Source organism: Porites lutea, chromosome 13, assembly GCF_958299795.1.
Source record: "Porites lutea chromosome 13, jaPorLute2.1, whole genome shotgun sequence".
NCBI classification, from domain to species: domain Eukaryota; kingdom Metazoa; phylum Cnidaria; class Anthozoa; order Scleractinia; family Poritidae; genus Porites; species Porites lutea.
Genome location: NC_133213.1, coordinates 23,028,100 through 23,051,814, shown reverse-complemented (window position 1 = coordinate 23,051,814; position 23,715 = coordinate 23,028,100). Strand labels below are relative to the sequence as shown.

The 23,715-nt window shown below is 37.5% G+C and overlaps 2 protein-coding genes across 4 annotated transcripts; both read left to right on the top strand.

The window, feature by feature from the left end:
- The first annotated feature begins 2,105 nt into the window (after window positions 1-2,105).
- Window positions 2,106-13,217, top strand: LOC140923128 (glycine receptor subunit alpha-2-like). Of its 3 annotated transcripts, none has more exons than XM_073373197.1 (10): window positions 2,106-2,145; window positions 5,839-5,907; window positions 7,075-7,153; window positions 7,719-7,789; window positions 8,374-8,447; window positions 9,118-9,338; window positions 9,605-9,687; window positions 9,916-10,044; window positions 10,412-10,761; window positions 12,135-13,217. In XM_073373197.1, exons 3-10 carry the CDS (start codon window positions 7,080-7,082, stop codon window positions 12,447-12,449), a joined length of 1,317 nt encoding a protein of 438 aa, XP_073229298.1. In that variant the 5' UTR covers window positions 2,106-2,145; window positions 5,839-5,907; window positions 7,075-7,079; the 3' UTR covers window positions 12,450-13,217. The 3 variants fall into 3 exon arrangements, with proteins under 3 accessions (XP_073229298.1, XP_073229299.1, XP_073229300.1); XM_073373198.1 differs by lacking the exon at window positions 2,106-2,145 and adding an exon at window positions 5,334-5,383; XM_073373199.1 differs by lacking the exons at window positions 2,106-2,145; window positions 5,839-5,907 and having other exon boundaries at window positions 6,973-7,153.
- Window positions 13,218-14,636: 1,419 nt separating this feature from the next.
- On the top strand, window positions 14,637-23,715 carry LOC140923129 (gamma-aminobutyric acid receptor subunit alpha-5-like). The gene is made up of 10 exons (XM_073373201.1): window positions 14,637-14,694; window positions 16,327-16,386; window positions 16,500-16,570; window positions 16,688-16,761; window positions 17,119-17,339; window positions 18,975-19,036; window positions 20,422-20,442; window positions 21,152-21,280; window positions 21,949-22,301; window positions 23,006-23,715. Exons 2-10 carry the CDS (start codon window positions 16,334-16,336, stop codon window positions 23,294-23,296), a joined length of 1,275 nt encoding a protein of 424 aa, XP_073229302.1. The 5' UTR covers window positions 14,637-14,694; window positions 16,327-16,333; the 3' UTR covers window positions 23,297-23,715.

The following is a 23,715-nucleotide window of genomic DNA, read 5'->3' as shown; positions in this document are numbered from 1 at the left end:
TTTTCTCAAGGGTTGGCTTAGTTTCAGTGTGTATTGGTGGTTTTCGGATGAAACCATTTCGAAAAGCGCGAACGAGATACTGGGGATAAAAAGGATAAGTAATGAATTTAAATTCTTTAACTGTAAAATGTGCCTCGCTCTTCGCCGCTGGGAACGTTTCGCGCGATTCCCCAGCGGCGAAGAGCGAGGAGAAACGGATGTTTTCGCAGGCTATGTACATCGAGTCTTCTGAGGAGTGTGTTGTGAAAGAATTATTTCGGTGCATATTAATTGGTGTCGTTTCTTTATTTTGCTTTTAATTATTTACAGTGGCTTTCATACTGAACCCTGAGCTGTAATATTTTCTGATAATGCTTGACAACGTCAACAAAACATTTTGAAAAAGCTAACAAAACAGCCAGCATGTACTACCACGAGTTTTAACAGCAATTCAAAATCCGACTCATTGTGTTCTTGAAAAGTTGCATTTTTTCGATTCCAGAATATCATCCTTTCTTTGTTTTTTTTTATCTTGGATTTTAGCCCAGTTAATAATTAAACTTTTTATTGTGTTCTACTTCTACTTGTTGCAAAGATTTTGTCCCAATTCAAATGCTGTGTAGTTGTACATGTAAATATATTTACTTCATTTTTCCTAATGCTCAGTCAATTCCAAGCATACCCATTCTCCCTGGGAATTTTTCTGGCATTTTGTTCCTACAGTGGGCATTTTTAATTGACAAAAGCGTCATTGGGGTTGGAAAGTTTTCATTGTTTAATTAACCTTACCCCCTTGAGAGGTACCATCTAAGCTTGTACTTATGTATCTACTCTGTATATGCCATACTGTTTGCCAAGTCTACCCTGGAAAGTTTATCTTATTAAGTAATTTTGGGTTGTAAAGTTGGCCTCTTTGCAGTGTCTATGGGGTCTGTATGGATATCAGGAAAACTGTAAGGTTGCTGATTTAAGTTGTTAAGTATGTTTACTGTGAAACTCACAATAGCGTGAACACCAGAAATATTTATGGAATGTTATTGTGTTACGAGAATCAGGCAATAATTAGGCGTGAGATAACTTACACACAAACAGCAATGGTAATTAGTTTGTGGTTTAGAGTTTTGCTTGCGTATTCCTATTGGCCAGTACACAATCAACAATCCTGAAAATTTTCAGGTGCTCACTGTTTTCAGAGTTTGACAGTAACAATTTTCAGCTTTTTACAAGGTGACGTACATGTAACTTTTGCTTTGATACTGGGGCATTTGTTCCAACTTTTATTTCCATGGTGGGGTTTTGTATGTATCTACTGGCCCCACAGTAGGGGCGGGCATTTGCAGCTTTCGAATTAAAAAATGATAAATGCCTGTGGAGGGGGGTGGGCATGTTTAAAATTGACTGAGTCATAAAGAAGCTCATCTTCTGTAATCCTTTTACCCATACAGCCCTATTTGTATATATAAAGAAGTTACATTATAATCTATTAACCCACCCCAGGTACCCTCACATTAAAACAATATACTTCTAGAACAGTAGTATGTTATATGGAGAATTCATGTTTTTGTATTTGCTACCTATATATTTGCTAAATATTCTGCAGAATTAAACAATGGCTGCACCAGGTCAAGTTTGAAATAATACATCTAGGCTGATTAATATTAACTGAAAAACACAATATTCCATTGGTTTTCTCATTGTTATAGCTCTCATTGATATAAAAAGGAAATGCTATGGAATAAGTTCTACATGTACATTCAAGAGATTAAAACTCAGCTTTTGAGTCCTAGTAGTGCTGCATACACTTTTCTCCCTGCAGTAATTTCAATACATAATTCTAAGAAACAGATCATAATAATAGGAATTTTGTAGGAAATTACATGTATGCAATTGTTATACCATGTTAACCAGTGGATATCCTGATATCTCATACATCATATTGAAGTTGGATGTGACCTTGGACGAACACTGACCTCTTTATGATTAGATTTGTCTGTTGTCTAAATTTAATTTTACCCATATTCATCATCAGAGGTAGAATAATATTGTGCCATGTACATCAGGAATTAGTGCTGCACAAATGGGTGTAATAATGAAAATAATAATAATGTTTTTCTGTTTCTCTTTCCTAGGCTTGTAGTGACAGGAGGAAATATGACTTGAGCCCAGGTAAACATTTATTTTATGCGTAATTTTTGCTTTCGTTATGGCTTGGCGCACGCTACTGGTGTACACGAGCGTAACACCGTGCCTTATGCACGATTCGCACTCAAGAAAAGGCACGGCTTTGTGCCAAAGCATGGAAAAAAAACATGCAAAGGCACAGATTAGGCACACTTTAGGCACAGTTAAGGCACGTTTTAAATATTGCTAAGACACATTTTAGGCACAGTTTGGGGACAGTTTTGGCACGGTTTAGGCACAAATATTCAACGCTGGGCACTTTTTTGAAAATCTTTGTAACCCGACTTGCAAAAAAGAACAAACTTGGTACGAATTACAAAAATAATTCAGATCAAACACGATACAGTTAGAAGTATAGGAAGTGTAAGTTTTGAGCCGCGCCGAAAGTCTGGAAAATTGAAGTATTCTTCGACAGTCCGTGTTTACTCCGAGGATAAAGAGGAAATTCACACGCGATATATGCGGTCTGAACCATTTCAATTGCCATGCAATTTTATAGACTTGCTTTCTTTCGTTTCTAAAAGAAATCGTGAAAGAAAGTCGAAGCCATAATAACAAAAACAAAGCTAAAGAAGTAAGGCACAAAAATAGCCAATAAAAGTCGTAGAAAGTACTTTTTGGGATCGTGGTAAAATTGGCCTGAATTTGCATAACAACATGAAAAGTACAAAGTGGTAATTTGAAACCTTCACTCGCATGCCAACGCGTGTTGCTTTTTAAATACAAAATGCTGCTGCTTTTTAAAAATATTTCTCTAACTAAAATGTAGGATTTACACTTAGTAGTAAAATAATTCAAGCTGCTTGTTTGTTTTTGTTTTCTGGCTCTGTTAGCAGATTAAGCTTTGATCGTATAATAATCGATGAGACGTGCCATTTATTTTGCTTCAAAACTCATCGGCGTGCAATCAATTTTTTCGTTTTCATTTTATAAGTCATATCACAAGTAAATTCTTTTTTTGAATGCAAATCTGCCCTCCTGAAAAAAACAAATATTTCTTTCCAACTAAACGCTCCGTTAAGAAGGGGAGAAGAAACCTACGTAGAAATTTTTTAACATCGATGAAATTAGCATATCAACAATGTAATTATATAATTGAGCTGAGCACTTACTTTAAATACGCTAACCTGTTTAAGATTCCATTTTCCTGTTTGTCGGGGCTTTCCCTGCTGTCTCTAATCGTATTCTGAGTCATATTTCTTATTAGGGGATAAAAAGGTCGTCAGACCGTGTTTCTAGACTTCCTAAACCTCAAAACTGACATAACTGCCGTGCGCCCTTTTCGTTCGCTGTGGAGCTCGATAGGCTGGACACGATTTTCCGAGTGACTCAATATTTTGGCACAACTTGTGCACAGATTAGACACAGTTTGGGCACAACTTAGGCACGGCTTAGACACGTTTTTCAAAACTAAAATGCACACTTTATGCACATCTTAGGCACATTTTAGGCACAAAATCTTTATGCCAAAGCACACTCTAGAATCTGATTTTCGGTCCAACGCACGGTTTACGAATTTTCACGACAAAAAAATGCTGTCTAACCTTACATATTTGATCTTAGCGTAAAAATGGGTTTCCCGAATTCTTAACAGTTAGTCTATAAGGAAGGTTTAACTTATGAGCATTCCAAAAATTATTATTTCTTCTCTTAACAACAACAGAAAGTCAATGAAAAGCAATCTTTTAAATTGACGTTCGCGCTGCACAGAGATCGTATGTAGACAGAACATCTTTCTGAAAACGCCCTGAACTTTGTTGTTTTGCCATTATGTTCAGTAATTTTTCATACAGTTAGTACTGATAAGTCACTGACCTCTTCGGAGAAATTTTTCCAAAGTACCATTAACAGAAACAGAGAAATCCCACAATATGCGTGGTTAGACTGTAAATGTTACGCGAGCTGTTAAAAAATGGTCCCATTTTGAGCCATACTTTTCATATTTCAATTTTATTTTGGTCTTACAGCCAGAAAAAAAATATTAAATGAAAAGCTGTTTATAAACTTTAACTTCTTGCCAAATATCGATGCGATCTGAGTTTTAATAAGTTCATAAGAGCCAAACGATGTGAGATTCTTAGCCGTGTACACCAGTAGCGTGCGCCAGGCCTTATATAATGTATGTTATGGTATTAATCAGAACATGAATGTCAGCAAAACATCTTTTTGTAGTCAATGGATCAGTCAACCATAATGATTAATCGTGAAATTTAATTTATCCTGGTACAAAGGAACAAAGGACAGAAAAGAACATTATGGAAACGTACACATGTAAAGAATGATAATTTAACTTTGATGCTGCTGAAAAAACCTTTGAAAATTTCCCTTAAAAAACAATTTATTAATTTACTTATAAAAAGACATCCGTTTCTGTAGACATGAACCTGGTTGGTGTGAAGAGAATGCATCATTGAACTGTGTTGTATAGTGTATATTGGTAATCTTAGCAATGGATCTTTGATTTCCTTTTTGCATATAGCGGCAGACAGTCAACCACTTGGTCATGTTAAAACTTCTTTTACCTAAACCAGCCTGACAGTAGAGTAAGTCTATGTAAACAAAACACTATTCCTCTCACTTAAGGGTTTGCTCATGTTTGAGTATTCATTGGTCATTTTTCCTTGTGACCGTTTCTCCTGCTGTAGGTGGGGCTAGAGTTGTGACAACGAGCATTCTTTGTCTGTTCGTCCTTGCGACCCTCTCTCCTGCCGTTAGGTGGGGCTAGAGTTGTGACAACGAGCACTCTTTGTCTGTTCGTCCTTGCGACCCTCTCTCCTGCCATTAGGTGGGGCTAGAGTTGTGACAACGAGCATTCTTTGTTTGTTCGTCCTTGCGACCCTCTCTCCCGCTGTAGGTGGGGCTAGAGTTGTGACAACGAGCATTCTTTTACTGTTGGTTCTTTTGACCCTCTCTTCTTCCACATGTTGTGTAAGGCTTCTGACGATGGGTGCTGTTAGCTTGGCCTTATTATCAGTTACTTGTCCTTCTAAACTTTTTTTTAAAATCATTTACCCCTTTTTTTGTTTTGTTTCAACTAGGGCAACCGTCTCAGAGCTGCTTTAATAAATTCCTAAATAACTTTCTTGTTTAATTGGAAGACATGGTTATAAATTTACTGCTGATATGTGTACAATTGTCTTCAATTTTTGTGCTATTTTACAATGATTGTTGTGCAGGTTGCAGATGTAGTGTGGATTGCAAATACTGATCCATGGTTTATGCGGTACATTTATGTAAACTTTTTTTAATCTTCACCAGAAATTGCATGTTTCAATTAATTACAACTGTATTTAATGCGGTTAAAGGAGCTCAACTATTTAGAACCAAGAAGTAAAATGTCCTAGCCCTTATTCAGTATGTGTATGTTTAGAAATTAAAAAAATAAAGAGCAGTTAATGAGGAGCTCTGTTTTAAGGAAAAGGCTTTAACATACAGACAAGACACAATTGCAACCATGTTTAGAACCAAATTTGGGAAAAGTTGTTTTAATTAAACCTCGCTACATGCCCGTGATAGATGATGTCGATAGCAACATTCCATTCATTCTTAGGGAGAGAATATTTTTAAACAAAAAAAAACACTTGTCTGTTGGAATTATTATATTTTTACCTCTTTCAGCTGGATTTAGTAGGTTTTCTTTAATATTCGTCTAATGGTTCTTTTTTTCCTTGTTTTTAGATTTAAGTGTGTTAGGTTTTTTGTGGAAGCACCAACTGCAGAACAAACTTATCGGGGTGTAAAGGAAAGGTATCTTAAGGTTGCCAATAGTCACAATAAAGTGTTATATCTGCGTGTTCTTGGTAACTGCATTCTTTTCGTCCATCTTACATAATAGTGTTACACAACTGTTAAAAAATTCTTAATTAAAACATTCGGGTTTTGGCGGAGCGCGAGTTCACGGTTGTCAAAACCTATTAAACAGCCAGAAGTATTATATTCAAGTTGGACTGAATAGGATTCACAAAAGGTATACATCTAGGGAAGGCTTAGTGACGTTCCTTTTTCATTACCATTCTAGTTGTTGTTATTCTTGGTTGACAAGCGAGAGATAAGGCTGTGTGTTATTTATTTTGACGGTATATACTCGAATCAGCGCCGCAATTTCCAAGCAACCCTGCGGCGCTTATTTGAATACAGATTTTTTTTTATTCTGCTGGCTGGCAAACATGGAGAAGGCCGCTCTCCTGGCTGGGAGAATAGCCATCTAACCTGCTGGGAGTGAGGAACAGATAAATTCTTTCCAGCAACACAGAAAAGTGCTTGAAAATGCCTTAAAAGCATCTAAATTTTGGTTTTCTGTAGTTAACGGCTCATTTTCAGAAAAATATTCGTTGGGTGCCCCTGTTTATCTTCCGCAAAAGTAACATTTGCAACGAACACTTACGTTTACTACGTTCATGGGAAAGTTAATGACCGACTTTGATAACAGAATTCTATTGACCAAATTCGGGTTTGAATATTTGGTATCAAATGTAACAACTGACGACATAATTGGTTTTTTTTAAACAAACAAACCGTGAAAACACAATATCAGAGACCCATACACACATTGTATGCATATGCAAGCACAGTGCCCTCTGTTTTCAAGGTTCCTCTATTTAATGGCAAGTCTTACGTATTTTTGTTTTCCCACCACTTCCCTCCCAGCTGTTAGTTTTATAAATCATAGTCCTATTCTCGTGCTTTTACTGGCATAATGTAGCCTTAATACAAAGCACCTTTTAGCCAAAATATTCCATCTTATTCACCCTTCTTAAAAAAAATAAACCAACAGCAAAATATTACTCAGTTAATTTCGTTAATAAGACCAGGTATCAGCTGAAAATGAAATAAGACATTTATTGCTTTTGTTTTGGTTTTGTTCATTATTAAATAGAAATTAACTAATGTGTTTCCTTTATTATTAATTATTAGCCAGAATGAAAGCTGCCCCAGGAGAGAACCTCACCAAATTAACCGTGTTTATTGTTATTGTTCTGGTGTTGCCTGGTTTGTAAGTACATGGAAAGTTTTGAGGGATTCCAGTTATTTGTACCCATTAGTGAGGTTGAACACAATTTCACGTACTCATTAATCTAGGTTTTGATTAAATGTCTGAATATTTAACGTGCTTAAAAACAGTAGGCAGAGATCCCGGTCGACTTCTGTAGCACTAGACAGATAGTTCTTATGCTGGCATTGAATTCAAACCTCGTGCATTGTTAAATGATGAAATTGTAACGATAACGATTACGATGACTAAAACGTTAACGATCATGATGCTATAATGATAATGATGATGATGATGATGATGATGATAACAGTACTAATCATAATCACAGTAACAATTTCAACATCCTTAAAGAAATTAGTTTAAGTCATGGAGGATATTCCATGTGTTTCGAGTCTTGCTTCCTCCTGTCTAGCCCCTAAATTTTGCACAATTAGTTTTAATTTAGCAACTTTGCCCTCAAACTCGAAATTTAAACTATTGCTTTATTTTTCCCCAAAAGGTATGTTTTATGTGTATCTGTTCTGCATGCAATTAAACTACGTATCTGTCGCATCTCTTCCTACAGGATATCAGGCAACAGCGATGTGATTACAGCATTTTTTGAAGGTTATGACAAAGCCGTAAGACCGGGGTTTGGTAAGATACAGTAAACAGGGACAAAAAAGGGAGGGGGATAGAAAATTAAAGTTGAACATTTATCAACAACTGTACAATAAGTTGAAAAAGGCCTTACCAACAAGGCAAAACTACTGGACACATCAGGGAAATAAACCCTTTCCATCTCTTTGTCTTTTGGTGTTAGAGGTCTCGGTTTAAGAGTGGTTATGGTCTTTTCGCATCCTATTAATTCTTTAGTTATCGTCTAAACTAACAGAGTTTCTATAAACTTTGTCACTTGATGCTCGGCCGTAAGCCTATCCAAAAAGAAGAAATAACAGTTTGAGACTGAGAAAAATTATCGATTAAAAGTTCATGTGAAGGTTATAGCAATTTTTATGTGCAATTTTTATTTAGGCTGCCGAGTATTAAATAAAAATGTAACGAGAAAAATATAAAAGATGGCCCATGGAATAGCGCACCCGAAAAATAACTTTTGAAATGTGGCAAAAGCGAGAGGAAGTGACATTGAAGGAGAGAAAACGACATCAATAAAACAAGGGTACGGAATGTGCACGAGCACTTTGCCTCTCACCATTAATTTTTCGTTTTAATTTTCTTAGAAAACGGGACACCTGTTACCATTCGATCGAGCATTTACGTTGAGTCGTTTGGAAACATAGAAGAGGCCAATATGGTAAGTTTTACGTTAGAAGTTGAATAATAGTCATTTTTTAAAAACGTAAGCAGGGACGGATTCACAAAATTCACAAAGGGGTGGATGGGACACTTGCTAGCTATAACAAACTTTTTGTTATACTGAAAATTCTTTAAAATGCATGAATAGAAATACCACATAAAAACATTGGCCGCAGTCCCCTCCGCTCCACTCTTATATTCAGGGAATTGAAAGTGCTTGTCCCTCAAAAAAATCCTAAAAAAGCTTGCTTACCTTCTTTACATTCCAGGCTATTACTGGTTATTGAAAAATGAGCTGGTGCTACATGTGCATATCCTTTAGAGATTCACTTGTAACTCTAGAAAAAGTCAGAGTTTTGACCCTTTACGCCCCAATATCGACATACAAATTCTCCAGACTTCTCACGATATATTCCCCATAAAAAATAGGAGAGAATTTGATAAAAATCAATCCCTTGATCAATCCCTTAATAAGTGATCATTATATTTATTTTATAACTTTTTAAAAAATATTTATGGATACTGCTATAAGAAAACAGATGTTCTTCACTTTTGGGACCAGACCAGATGGCTGCCACCCAGCGCCAGTTCACCTCATAAAGCTTAGTAAATTGGTTTCATAGAATGTTTTCATGACGTCTTGATATACTTTCCCTATTTTTAACCAGGAATATAAAGTTTACTCGTATTTCCGTCAACTATGGAGAGACTCACGCCTGGCTGGAAAACTTAACAGCACTTTCACAATAACGGGAGGTGACATCGACAACATGTGGGTTCCAGATCCATTTTGCTACAATGCACGTGAATCAAACCTCATGCTGCCCAACGAGGAAGTACATAGCCTTGTTCACATACAACCCAATGGAGATGTCCTCATGAGCAAGGGGTAGGTATATACCATGTACTGTGATTTTGATTAACCACTGCAGTGGCCTAGTCACCTTTCGAATTTTTGCTGTTGTGTTACAAAATATCACATGAGAACATTTAGCCTTTGACAGATGAATTAACGCTTCAGAAACAATTTAAATTGCCTCATAAAGTAAACAGCTTTCCCATGGGGGAATAACGAGTGAAGAACATCGCCACGACTGGGCTCTGGGAACGGCTGAAGAACTATTAATCGATATTGTTGAATTTTGTTCATAACAGAATGACTGTGCTAGCCTCTTGCGATATGAACCTTCAGGATTTTCCACTAGACTCCCAGACATGTAATCTAAAGATTGGAAGCTGTGAGTAACCTTGGCTATGTTTTGTAAAAACTGCCTGCAAATAATATTTATCTGTGATATCTTTTTGTAGAAAAAATGCAGTATTTTGTGTAACTTAAAGGAAAGTAAGGACTTCAAAACTTTTTTTAAACATGTCGATATAATATTTAGTCCATTCAGAAGATTAATTCAGAAGCGGAAATTTTGGTGAATCATCATTGCTTACGATATCTCTTGCTTGATGCACAGACGCATACTCTACAAGGGACATTGTCTACGAGTGGATCCCAGGAGAAGTGCTCATTGGAAACAAAGAAATGGCTCAGTTTTATTACGAGGGCTCAAAATTGTCATCGTACATAGATGTTTACAGTACAGGTAAGTTCGACTAAGTTTTGTTCAGTGTCTTTGTTGTTATTATTGCTGAAGTCCATTTTCTTGGGTGGCCTTGACACTGAATTTGTTTACAACGAGGTTTTTATCTTGGTCTTTTACCACCTCTTTTATATAACCCAAATTCCACAGGAATATAAAGTTTTTGAAAATCTAGAAACACGCAATTGAATACGTATATATACAGTGTGTGCCAAGTTTCTTTATTGCTGGCTGATGTTAATATGGTCCCTGTCTTATGATTAATGAATAATGAATGATTGAGTAAATTATATAAAATTCCTCTACTAAGCTCTCTACTACTAAATACGTCTTTAACATTAATTGGATTAACTCACTCTTCTTTTCGTAGGAAATTTCTCAACTATAACGGTAACATTTTCTTTTCAACGGCGAATCGGATACTATCTCATCCAAATTTACTTTCCAACAATTTTTGTGGTGATGTTAAGCTGGATTGTATTCTTCATGGAAAAAGATGACGTTGGAAACAGAATGGCTTTAGGAATCACCACAATTCTAACCATTATGTTCCTTCTTGGATCTCTTAACGGAAATTTGCCCAAGGTCAGCTACCCAAAGGCCCTGGATTGGTATCTACTGGTTGGATTCAGCTTTGTGTTCCTTTCTTTGATTGAATGCATGATCGTGTACATTCTTACGGTCAAAGCTACTGAAAAAGGGAGCAATGTCAAATTTGAGGTAAATGCTATTTTGAATATTTCGGAATATTCCCGCCCAAACAAAGTTCTAAAGAAAAGATCCGGCTCGAAGGACCATGCAATGGTCTTTGTTTGTTCGGAGGCCGATTAGCTCTAACCCGGGATTAAATTTTAACCCAGGTTTCTTTTTCTTTTGTTCAAAAGCATTTTCCTGGATAATTTTCTCGATTCTCTTTAGAGCATCTAATCATCATTGCTCCTGGGGATGGCGCAATAGTGAGAGTTAAGGGTCGAGTTTGTTGTTGGTTCTCTCCTTTGCTCCGAGAGGATTTTCTCAAGGTACTCCAGTTTTTCCCTCTCCTCAAAAACCAACATTTCCATATTCCAATCCCACCATGCAGGAGTCAGGTAGACGAAGAACCACTTTGTGGATGTGCTACCTCCAAATCATTATTTTAAGTGGTAGACAAAAAGAAAAAACTGTATTAGCTTTGCTTTCATGTCTGTTTTGAAATTTGGCATTATTCCTGGTTATCTTAACCCTGCTTTGAACAACGTGGCCCTGAATGATTTTGTTTCTACGTATCTCAGATTAAATGCAATTTTTTCATTTCCAAATGTTTATTATTGACGGGTTTCTTTTCCTTTTTACGGTGATTCCCACTTTCCGTTTTTTTATTCAAGAGGACACATTATCCTTCCATAGGGTTAATGGGTCTTTCATGTTATAATTTAAGAGTAGGAACGGAAGAAAAATTACTTGAAACGAGATGCAAGATATTGCAATCGGCGACTTAAAAGGAATTGGCAAAAAAACCGTTTTGGCGCCATAACTATCCATAACTTAGCCCGGGGGGGGGGGGGGGGGGGGCTCCCATATGAAACAGACGGGGATGCTCGTCGGAAATTTTGAATTTAACCCCTAAAGGAGACCATCTGGGCGTGGCTCAAGCTTTTTATGACCCCTGATGGAGACCAATCTGGGCGTGGCTTAAGCAAATTTTGACCCCTTAAAGAGACCGCTTCAAAATACACAAATACGACATGCAATGAGTTTTAATGATATAAAGACATAACAAACAAAGTTAAAAAGAAAATTTGACTTCTGTTTCTCTTCCCTTAATTCTGTGTTTCTTCGCGGAACCCTAAACGAGACCTTGGCGGCTTAAAATATTGGCGCTTTGCCCGGAACACCCTAAGCGAGACCAAAATCCAAAATTTACACCCCTAAACGAGACGACGAGCATCCCCGTCTGTTTCATATGGGAGTTCCCCACCCGCGGGGAACTTAGCCTACTAATTTTAGTCTCCAGTATAGTACAAATAACAACAACAAAATTAATACATCAATAATTACACAATATAGCACTCTTCTGTTTCACAAACCTAACCCATCCTGTCCTTCTTTTACAGAATTACAGGAACTCCCGGTGGGAAAGAGTTCACTCGTGGCTCAAATTAGCCATTGCCTCAACGAGTGCCAAAACCTGGACCGATTCTAAACACCCGGGGAACGGAAGTGCGAATCTACAATGCCAAGACGACCTTGAAATGGTTCAAAATGCCACCAACTCCAACAACACGGTGTTGGAGGATGGTTCTCGAGATGCAGACAGTGTGCAAATCAAAACCATGGCAACAGTTGCTACTGCAATTGAAAACATTGCTCGCATTTTGTTTCCATTGGCATTCATTGGCTACAACATTTTTTACTGGACCTATTATTAGCATTCAAATAAACTATCGTCTATAGTATCGTGGAAAGGAACTTAAGAGGCGATAGTATTGGGTGCAAACTGAGCTAAAACTAAAACTTAGTATCGTCAGCGTTTTTTTTAAGGTAAAACATGGAGCTTTCAAAGGAAGATACATACCAAGCAATGCTTTTAATGGGAATAGAAGCGTTCACCTTCTAAATTATATCTTTTTTGTTGTTGTTATCGTTGTTATCGTTGTTATCGTGTTTTTAAAAATGTACACTGTATTCAGCCATCCCTATTATCAAACCCCGAAGAAATGCAGGTGTATGTAGATTTATAGAGTATGTCAACCATAATATGTTTCTATGATTGACCTTTGAGTTTAGGGTGTTATAATTAGAAACAATTAAGAGAAAATTGTTGAACACGGCTTCTTTAATTCTGCTTCCGAACTAGGTAACAGAGACCTTTAGAGTCTATGACGAGGACAACTAGGAGAACCAGATGAACTCACCATTTTCAAACATCGTCGGAGACCCAGGGGCGGTCAGTTGGGTCAAAAAAAACTGCGGCGAAAGTTTTCAAGAATGGGCAGGAGAGCCCCTGGGATGCTTTCCTTAACGAACCAGTTCCACGACTTATTCGAATGCTTGTATGTGATTGGGCACCAATCAGGGGCCAGCATCAAACTTTAAGTAAAATGTCGTCCTTGTAGTTGGTCCTTTCCATTGAATCTAAAATTGTCAAATGATATATAGACCTACTGGAATAAATACTCGTGTACTCCGAAGGATAACACGCGTCTTCACACTCACGTGGCCAAGATCTTTGCAAAATGATTTTAAAAAGTGATGTCATGTGACTTCTGCGTAATCTTATCCAATCAGAAGTCACGCAACCTGTCACAACCTGATTTGTTGCAAGACGCTGTTTGAAAGTGGGTGGCAAAACGTGCCACATCACAATTCAACTCATTTTCTTACAATGTTTCGAAACAAGTTGCACTTTTTTGCTGCCCTTTTTACCGTTGCTTAAGATAGCGAATATTGAGAGCTTTGTTCCTTCAATTCACCATTTTCACGTTACCTATAATACACTTTGTTAACACCCCCCAAATTTTGTATAACTATTGTTTCTTTTCTTCTGGGTATGACGGTAGTCCGAAGAGGAAATAAAGACAATGTTTTGGCTGCAAAATTTTGTGGGGCGAAAAATGTGCATCATGGGCAATGTGAGAATGGTGCCCTCGGGAAATCATGAAGATATTAATTAAGGATTGCTAATTAAATCGAAACTTTGGCCAATTCTTGCACCCTTTGTTCTTTCTCACGCTGTTCGAATATATGAAGTTCATACATTTATTTTTTAATAAATGGTAACTCTAGTACAAAACGTACAATTTTTGGGCGCAAATTCTCGGTTGACAATATAACAGACACACATATATATATATTTTTGCTTTTGGCTCGACATTTTTTGCCGTGGTTTGCGGGTTCATAATTTGTGTGTTGCGTTATTTTGCTTTTTAAAGTTTTGACATAGATGGCAAATTTAGCAAAAAAAAATGCAAGCGTTGTTTTTGCCCAAGCAAGCGTCAAATTGTCGTGAAACAAAAGAAATTTTACCGATGAGGCTTGACGCATGGCTAGCTTTAACTTAAATTATGCTATATTGTATTTTGCTTTAAGTGGAAACACGCTGTGAACGTGCATTCACTTTAGTAACGTACAAGGCTCCTTGGAGGCTTACATAAATTTTATTTGATTGCCACCATGAGCAGCTTTATCGTGAATCTGTGTTCTTGTTTGCTCAAATTTGCAAATCCCTAAACAGTTTTTCAAAATGTTTACACGAAGTAGGCTAGCAAGCTTCAAATCGCGTTTTCGCTGAACTGTGAATACAACCTGGGCCCACCTTGTTCACTCAGCTAGGGCTCGTGATCAGAAGACTTTTTGATAAATTCCCAACTGATTGCTTGTTCCTATAGGTGTTTATTTCTATTTAATACTCATTAGGACGTCTTCTCAGCTGTTGAGTTATTCTCGACGGGATTAGGTATTGACTGCTGGGAAAATTCGTATTCAATTTGGACGTTCTTACTATTATACACAAATGATAAGGTTCCTAAGCGTTATTGTTTTTGATCGCAATCGCCTGCTTAAAATATTTTCATATTAGCATAAAAATTCAATTAGACTAATACACGGGTGGAAATTATTATACTCATATCACAGCACATTGAAAGGTTTCCATTTTCTTCGTGAATGTTTGCGGTGAGTGTAGCATTTATTTTCGTCCAGCCTTTCGTCAAGCTTCATATTGGAAACTTTGCGCCGCTTATACCTAAGAAAATGAGCTGTGTGACTTTTTTTCCCACAAAGCTTCCACCATTGTTAAGCCTTGATTGCAGAACGAACAATTCACAAATTCTCAAGTTTATTCTAGTTCTTTCATACACAAGGAAAAGACCTGTTTCAAACGCAGAACTTCTCGTGACAATTATGCATGCATACTACATGAAAATCGATTTTCTGTGGTTCGACAGGTCCAAATTGAAAAAAAGTTAGACTGTTGATTTAGATGCCGAACTTATACAGTTTTGGGCAAAAAAAATTCGTTTTAATTATGTGATGTAATAACTCATCAGATAATATGCAATAGGGTCGTCACAGAGATTGTTTGAACATTCACACCTGAAACAAAGCCGCTCCGAGTTCGTTTCAAAATCGAAACTCCCAGCAGAACCAGACGGGAAGAGCGGTTGAGCCGCTTCAAACTGAAAACGTTATATCAGATTTCGACACCGAACGTTTCATATATTACTTAATTCAATGTATTAGGTTTATTCTGAATCTAAAATGTTTGGCGTCTCAATCTGGTCGAAAAGACATAAAGTTCCATCCAAAAATTGCTCACTTCCTACATGATGACGTCATGTTTCATCCTGTTTTTACAGGCAAAGACTAGACTTAATACACTGGAAATAAATAATATTTGCTTGGTGTCCTCATGATGAACTGAAACTCGTATGCAAGATATCAATCATTACACGTTTTGCTCATTCAGAATTTCTTACAATACTTTGATGGTCGCCAATAAATAAATGTCACTTAAAAATGCATTCATTTGGTCACTGCCAAATTTCCATATGCCTTAAAAATAATAGTGCTGTTATAAAAGGCTTATTTTATGTTCACGCAACACGACTTCTTATATTTACTGTTGTTAATGTTGAGTAAAAGTATTACATTTAAACGTCTTGAACAAGGACACCGAACGGACAGACTGAGTCACAGAGCCCGCGTTATAGAGTTAGGAGTTTTATGACTTCCCATTCCCGTTGAGTCTTTTGCACCATGCAGCTCAGTAAAGCATCCCTACTCTAGGCAAATCTTTGTTCACGTCACTGTTTACACTTTTGCTCATTAGCAAAAAAAGTAACCGATAGAAGACTTCGCCGTATATGTATAAAAAGGTTGAAACGTTAAAAGAGCCGATGAAGTTAAGTAGTTTGTGCAAGTTTTAGCTATTTGCCATCGACAACAAATGAAATAGAAGCAATTCATAAACTGTAAAATTGCTCGGTGGCAAAAGCGTTAATGAGCTCATCATTCTTTGTAAAAATCTTTCTTTCCTCCGAGGAGAATTTCTCCGGAAATATTTGGTATAAGGGCTCAAATTTTCAGAGAAAACTGAAATTGTTATGCCTCTTTCAATATTTAGAGGTGTTATTAATATTAGCTTTATCAGATAATGATAAGCATATGTTAATGATGAAGAAAAAAATCGCCTATAAATGTATAAATATTAAAAAAGACTTCTTTCACCGACTATAGGAAAAAGGGAAAAGGGTGTAATATTCTTTCATAAATTTATTGTTATTAACGGTTTGTGTTCTCGTATAGATACAAGATGAAAAAACTACCATGTTTTTTCGCTGGGCTTTTGCTGAGTCTAGCAAAACTGTAAGTATCCGCTTTTATTTATTTAATCGGAAATCACAAAGTATTCAACCATTTTTTCATACATTATAGATGGTGAAAATCTCAAAACTTCTTCCTCTTATTTATTTTCACAGAATATCTTGTGAAGATGGTGTTATAACGGAATTGTTTAAGGACTACGACAAAGCAATCAGGCCAAATCACGGTAAATATGTGCAAAAATAGTCTGTAAAATAATAGCTTGTAAAAAGAAAAATGCGTATTGTTTTTTCAAGTAAACTTTTTAAATCCTGAATAAGGCTTTCCTTTTTTTTTTTTCAAGGAACGGGTAAGCCAGTAACGATTCGTTCATCTATTTATGTGGAATCCTTTGGAAACATAGAAGAGGCCAATATGGTGAGATAAATGCTGATTAAACTAAGATTTTATCAGTTGTTAATTAATTGAGATGCTAAGAGTGGTCTGGTTGGTTGCTGAAAGTTAAAAAAGAAGAAAAGGGAGCTCCTCGAGTTGGAGCAAGATGATGAGAGCACACTCTTTCTATTCCTATTATTCCAGTGAACAAAGGAGCCAAATCGAGGCCTGAAATTGGAAAATGAAGTGATCTGTATAAATTCTAATTTTTCGGGTATGAAGATTGGTATGTGCTCACTAGATGAAGGCACTGGAAAGATAGATAAGTAACTAGACGCGCATTAATTAATTTAATAAGAATTTTACATGTCATTTACTTTCTTTTCGTTTTAATTTCAGGAATTCAAGGCATATATCTATTTTCGTCAGTTATGGAAGGATGTTCGCCTGACAGGAAGGGTCAACGACACTTTCACCATACGAGGTGGAGAGGTCGACAATATCTGGACCCCAGATCCATATTGCTACAATGCACGTGAATCGAATATGATGACACCCAATGAAGAAGTAAATGTTAATGTACAGATTTCCCCCGACGGAAACATAACATCGAGCAGAGGGTACGAATTAGTTTCTCTCTGAGGAGTTATTTTGAGCTATTCTGTTGACCCGTTTCCAGGGAGGAACAATAGTACAATGAAGAACGTTAGGGCGCGGGAAAATAACGCAAGCGCGCCAAAAAGGTGTGGGGCCCAAAGAGTGATCAGCGTCAAAGTTCTCCTTGTAATATTAATGCTTTGTAAACCAGGGTGGTCATGCGAATTACGGACATGATCACACAAGATGAATTTGCTTGATATTTTATCAATTTCTCCCCACTTCTTCTGTAGGAAATGAATAGGAGCAACAAATGAGAATTCAAATTTTGATCTTACGGTTTAAAGGGTTAGGGCATTACAGGGCCCGCTGTTTCTTTATAGAAAGTGGGGGCAATGCAAGGATGGTATCATGTTTGTGTGTCGACAATATCTGGACCCCGGATCCATATTGCTATAATTCACGTGAATCGAATATGACGACAACCAATGAAGAAGTAAACCTCTATTTACAGATTCCCCCCAACGGAGACCACTTCACGAAAAATTAGATTTACACCAAATTTACTCAGTGCAAATTTGGTGCAAAAAGTGCAAACTAAGGTTAAATAAAGGGAAAAGATGGTAAATACCGCATTTGCCCTAAAATTTACACCCCGATGTAAACTGGCAAGCAAATGAGGTATTTACCATCTTTGCTTTTAATTTCCCCCTAGTTTGCACTTTTTTGCACCATATGTACACCGAGTAAATTTGTGTAAATCCAATTTTTCGTGCAGTGGACAAAGCATCGAGCAGAGGGTACGAATCAGTTTAACCCTGAAACCCTTTATTTTGAGCTGTTCAGTTTTAAGTGGAGGACAATGGGATAACAATGTTTTTCTTGGTGGGAAGGGGATATTGAAAACCGTAGCGCACGTAAGGAAGTGCAGTTGATACTAATAAAGGCATAGAGTACTAAAGTGATGACGTCATAAAAATGAAATTTCTGAAATTATGGGATTTGTCAGGTATTCTGAAAGAACAATGCCCAAGAGGCCTACTTGCTAAAAATGAGCATTTCGGGGCAAATTATCTCTGAGATGCTAGCCGGTTATACTCAGAAAACTCCATACAAACCCTTCTAATTTTTTTTTTTGGTCGACCCAAAAGTAATTTAAAAGGGTGTGTATGGAGTCTTCTAAGCATAACTGGGCTACGATCTCAGAGACAATTTGCTCCGAAATGCTCATTTTTGGCAAATAGGGCTCTTGGGCATTGTCCTTTCAGGATATATACTGACAAATCCCATAATTTCAGAAATTTCATTTTTATGGCGTCACACTTTAGTACTCTATTACATAGCGATGTTTCTTTATATAGGATATGGGGAAAGCAACAAGTTAAGTGACGCACGTCAACCGGAAGTGAGTCCTTTTCCCTTCTAAGATGCCTCGAAAATACCAAATTTGTATTCCTAAATATCTTTTCTATCATAGAGACGATTTGATCCAAAAATTGGTCAAAATCACGCCTCAAGTTTGCAAAACGTCCACTTCCGGTTGACGTACGTCGCTTAAAAGAAAACGTCCTTGCTTAAACTCCCTGATGGCATTATGTGAAAGCAAGGTAGTCGTCTGTTGTTGTTTTTTATTTGTTTATTTGTTTTTTCAACCTCAGGGTAACTCTACTCGCTTCTTGTGTGATGAATCTCCGAACCTTCCCTCATTATTCTCAGCAATGCCACCTCAAGTTTAGCCTGCGAAGCGCAGACGCATTTCCGGTCGTCGCTTCTCTCCCTCCGAAAAATAGCGTCTGCGAACCCGAGCGACAAAACGATTTCCGTGACGTAAAACATTTTTAGCCAATCGCGGTATAGCTCTTAAAATCAAGGAACTAACTCGCGAGACTTCTCGCAGGATCGTGCGCGATGGATATGTTTTCAAGTCGAAATTGAAAGGACGACGTGGCTTCTGTATAGCCGTCCTTTTTTCTCAGAACGACGCGTTTACGAAAGTTAATTTGCCAGGATTGTGGGACTGATTGACGAAATAAGTATCAAGAGGATTCATATCGAAGAAAAGATTAGAGGACATTTTTCATCTATTTGCCTACGGAGTCAATGATTTATCAGACGTAGTTGTTTTGATCATATTCGAAACGATAACTGTCCTAATGACAGTAGACGCATCATGCCGTTTGTTGCTTCTGTTCCTTTCTGGTTCCTGGCAGGAAAGTATGCCTTGGAGAACTCTTCGATAGTTTGTCGTGTGCCGTTTTAGATAGTTTTTAGTAGATATCCTTTATCTTTGAAAGGCAGGACATATGGTAATTGATTTCCCATGCGTGGTTGCTTCTTGGTTCAGATAGAACTTTGATCAGATCGAAAGCATTTTATATTTGCTCCGGTATATTTCTTTAAATACATGTTCTTTTCAAGGTTTTCATTTCCATAGTTTTTTGTGAGATGAGTAGAAGCGTCGTAGCTGAAATGTCATTTTGACTATGATCTATTTACTGCATGCTGTAACTATTTTATTTCACGCTGGGTCTGGCCCAGGTTTATAATATTTCAGATCATTGTGTTGTGGCGATACTAGAATTATTAACGAGCGATTGTTAGAGATTTCTGCATCAGTCAAGGATGTGTCCGTGTAATTGATTCACCACCTTTTGCCAGCGCTGGTTAAATTGAAATAAATAAGTCTGAGCGCGATGTCATTAAGCTATGTTGCTTTCCTTTCGCTGTAGCGATTATTTTGTCCAGGTTTTGTTTATGTCACGTACTACCGTATTTTATAAAGCGAAACCAAAGGCCCACATCACATACATAGCTTAAGAAGCAGTTGCTTCATAAAGAAGTCAGCATTCAACGTCGCAGGAAACCTTGTTATGGTCGTGAAATTCACGTTCCAAAGCGTATTTGGTAATTCTCTCCAAAATCCAAGACACTTCAGCGCGCGAGGTCGCGAGGAGTCACTCGAGCTGTATTCTATCCTTTGATCTGATTGGCCTACATCAAAACAAAAGGTTTTACGTCACGGAAATCGTTTTGTCGCTCGGGTTCGCAGACGCTATTTTTCGGAGGGAGAGAAGCGACGACCGGAAATGCGTCTGCGCTTCGCAGGCTACCTCAAGTTTGGAAGCTGTAAGTTTTTTTTTGATCGTGATTAATGTTAAAAATGCCATCCTATGTTTTGCTGTTCCTGACCTAAAGGGGTTTTCTACGAAATCCTCTCCAGTTAATTGAGATAAAAGTGGAGGCTATTCTCTCCTTAAGAGTTTCGTTTCTCTGTTTTGCTAACGAGACCAGTGAAAGAAATCCCTGGGAACAGCTATCACTGTCCATATGCAGAAGCCCATAACTTCCATACCAGTCCAACGAGAGGTTTCCGTGTCCGTGAAGTGCGGTTTGACTCTACCTATACATAGTTATTAGAGGAGACTGGTTATGAAAAGCGGCAAACATCAATAATAAAAACAACAGTGCTGCAGTTTATGTTGGAAGCACCCTGAAAGTGCACAATCCTTTGTTTTCTGTTGGCAAATTGTTACGGAATAAATTAATGCAACGTTTTTATTGGTCAATACAATCAAAATGATAGGAATTCTTTTGAACGTTGTGCACTTTCAGGTCCACAAAAACATATAACAAAGGAGTCTGACGGGTTTCATAACCATTCCACTCAATTAACTATGACCTATAAGAGCGCAAACTGTTCCTCCTGTTTACTTAGTGATCCCTAGTCATCCCTAGTCATCCCTGAGGCAAGTATGAAACGTTAAAATGTTTATATCCAAACATTGTTTAACTAACAGTGATGGTGTTTTTTTGTTTTTTTTAAATATATATATAGACTCGTATACAGCTAGCGATATCGTTTACGAGTGGATTCCTGGTGAGGTTCAGTTTGGAAACAAAGAGCTATCTCAGTTTCAGCTCAAGGGCTCCGAGTTAACATCTAAAATAGAAGTTTTTTCTGTAGGTGAGCATAACATTCTTTGTTTTTTTATCTCTCGCTCCAGCTCTCTGTCGATCTTTTTTCTCGTTGAGCTTCTCTGGCCTGTCGCCAACTTTCTATTTTTCTTTCTCTATTTGCTAAATTTGTGGACATGACAATTAATCTAAGCTTAAAACTTTATGCAACACAGAAACAATTTCCACTTTCTGTTTTCGTCTTTATTGACTTTTAAGTTGTCTCTGCTTTACAAGAAGCGGATGGCTAAGCGTTTTCCCGCCAATTAACCTCGAGTTGCATTTAGCTTGCCATACTTGTTTATTGAGTTATTTTACATTATATGCCTGTGGTACGGACGGACGGGCGGACGTACGGTCACGTGATTACTAAAATTTACCAGATTTTCGTAGCTATGGGGCTACGCTCGCGTGCGCGTGGAGCTCCGCTACAAATAACGCAAAAAAAAAAAATGGTCATTTCGAATATTGAGTTTTTAATTATACTGTCAGCCACGACATCAGAAACTTCAATAACCTTATCAAAATTGATTTTCCTCTTATTCAAAATGGGTAAAACAGACAGTTTCAAACCAAACCCTCACGTTAGAACGGGCTTGTCGTTATTTATTTGTTCAATGTATGAATAAAATGATTCGCAAATCCTCAAAACTTACTTAACTTGTACTTAATTTTTAGGGAACTACTCGACAATAACAGTCACGTTTTCCTTCGAAAGACGCATCGGCTATTTCCTCATTCAAGTCTACTTTCCAGATATTTTTGTTGTGATGCTAAGCTGGATCGTCTTTTGGATGGAAAAAGACGATATTGGCAACAGAATGGCTCTTGGAATCACCACCATACTTACAATCATGTTCCTTCTTGGATCACTTAATGGCAACCTACCCAAAGTCAGTTACCCAAAAGCCCTGGACTGGTTTCTACTGGTCTCCTTCAGTTTTGTGTTCTTCTCGCTGATTGAATGCATGATAGTGTATCTCTTCGTGGCTGAAGCCAAACAAGACAAACAAAAGCCGATAAAAGTCATGGTAAATGGATTAATATTAGCCAGAAAGATAACTTGACTATTCAAGACTGCACTCACGCCGACGATGTCACCCTCTTATGAAACCCCTGGGTTCAAACCTTTTTTTATTAACTTGCTTATTTATTTTTGCCTTTTTTATGTATTTATTTGTTTATTATTTATTTTCTCTTTGGAGGTAGTTGGGCCGAGCGGTTAGGGCGCTGGGGCCCGTTTCTCGAAAGTCCCGATAAATAACGGGCCCGGTAAGGTGTTACCGTTTACATTTAAGATCGAGGTTTCAATAGTTTTCCAGCCAACATGATAAAACTATCAGTTAATGAAACAAAATGGAGTAGTTTGCTAGCTAGTACCCGCGCTCTTCTTCTTTATATTTCGATTTGAACATTTGATTTCGGGCCCGAAACGTTACCGGGACTTTCGAGAAACGGGCGCTGGACTTGTACTTTGGAGGCCCCCCAAGTTCACGTCTCGCCCTGACCGCTGGCTGGATTTGTTCTCCGTAGTCAAGAGTTCAAATCCTCGGCCACTCTCGAAATAAACCCCGTTTGGCTCACCTCCAACCAGGTAGGATTCTTCAAACCTTGTTACTTGTCATTTAAATTCATTATTATTATCATATTATTATTTAATTTATTATCCCTGAAAAGCCCCACAAGGCAGGGGGATGATAATTACGTACTATTTATTTATGTATCTATTTTTCAGGAAAATGGCGCCCCCCTCTCGGAAAAAGTCTTTTCGTCTCTAACGTCACTTGTTGGCTTCAGAGGTAAAAAATCTGGAAACGAGGGCATGAATCAGGAACCTGGGAACGAGCTTGAGATGGTGAATGGTGCTTCTAAAGCCGACAAGGCCGTGGTGGAAGATGGGTACGAGGACGACACAAGCACATTTCATAAAATGGAAAAGATCGCAAACGCAATAGATAAAGCATCGAGATTTTTGTTTCCATTTATCTTTATATGCTTCAATATTTTTTACTGGACATATTATTAGCGTCAAATTAAAAGAAAAAAGGGCAGTTAGCCGTTTCCAAAGGGAAATGTATAGTCGTGCCGTGGGAGATTGAAACTTGGTTTACACCTCTAATCTTTGCGCGTTGTAATCAAGAAGATAAGCATCGAAACATTTTTACTTAGGTTGACTTTGTGAATGCAGCCCTTTGATTGTCTGCACCATGACATAGTATTGTTTCCTTTCTATCTATGCTTCAGCTGCTTTCGTACTTCGCCTAAACCTTATTTTAACAAAACTAATTATTCGGTGATACAACTAATTGAAAAGCAAGAAATACAATCCTTATTGTTGCAGTTGAGGAATGAAAAAGCTGTGCTATGGGAGTGTGTAGTTTCGCTGCGAGTCGCCTTTTGTAACAAATAAATGAAGGGGTTTGATTTCTAGGAAACAGATATTAT

Bases quoted from the DNA above. Each gene is read 5' to 3' on its own strand.
- LOC140923128 (XM_073373197.1), top strand. From the start codon at position 7,080: ATGAAAGCTGCCCCAGGAGAGAACCTCACCAAATTAACCGTGTTTATT. The intron at 8,448-9,117 runs GTAAGTTTTACG...ATTTTTAACCAG, and splicing joins ACATAGAAGAGGCCAATATG to GAATATAAAGTTTACTCGTA. The intron at 9,339-9,604 runs GTAGGTATATAC...TGTTCATAACAG, and splicing joins GATGTCCTCATGAGCAAGGG to AATGACTGTGCTAGCCTCTT.
- LOC140923129 (XM_073373201.1), top strand. From the start codon at position 16,334: ATGAAAAAACTACCATGTTTTTTCGCTGGGCTTTTGCTGAGTCTAGCA. The intron at 16,762-17,118 runs GTGAGATAAATG...TTTTAATTTCAG, and splicing joins ACATAGAAGAGGCCAATATG to GAATTCAAGGCATATATCTA. The intron at 21,281-21,948 runs GTGAGCATAACA...CTTAATTTTTAG, and splicing joins AATAGAAGTTTTTTCTGTAG to GGAACTACTCGACAATAACA.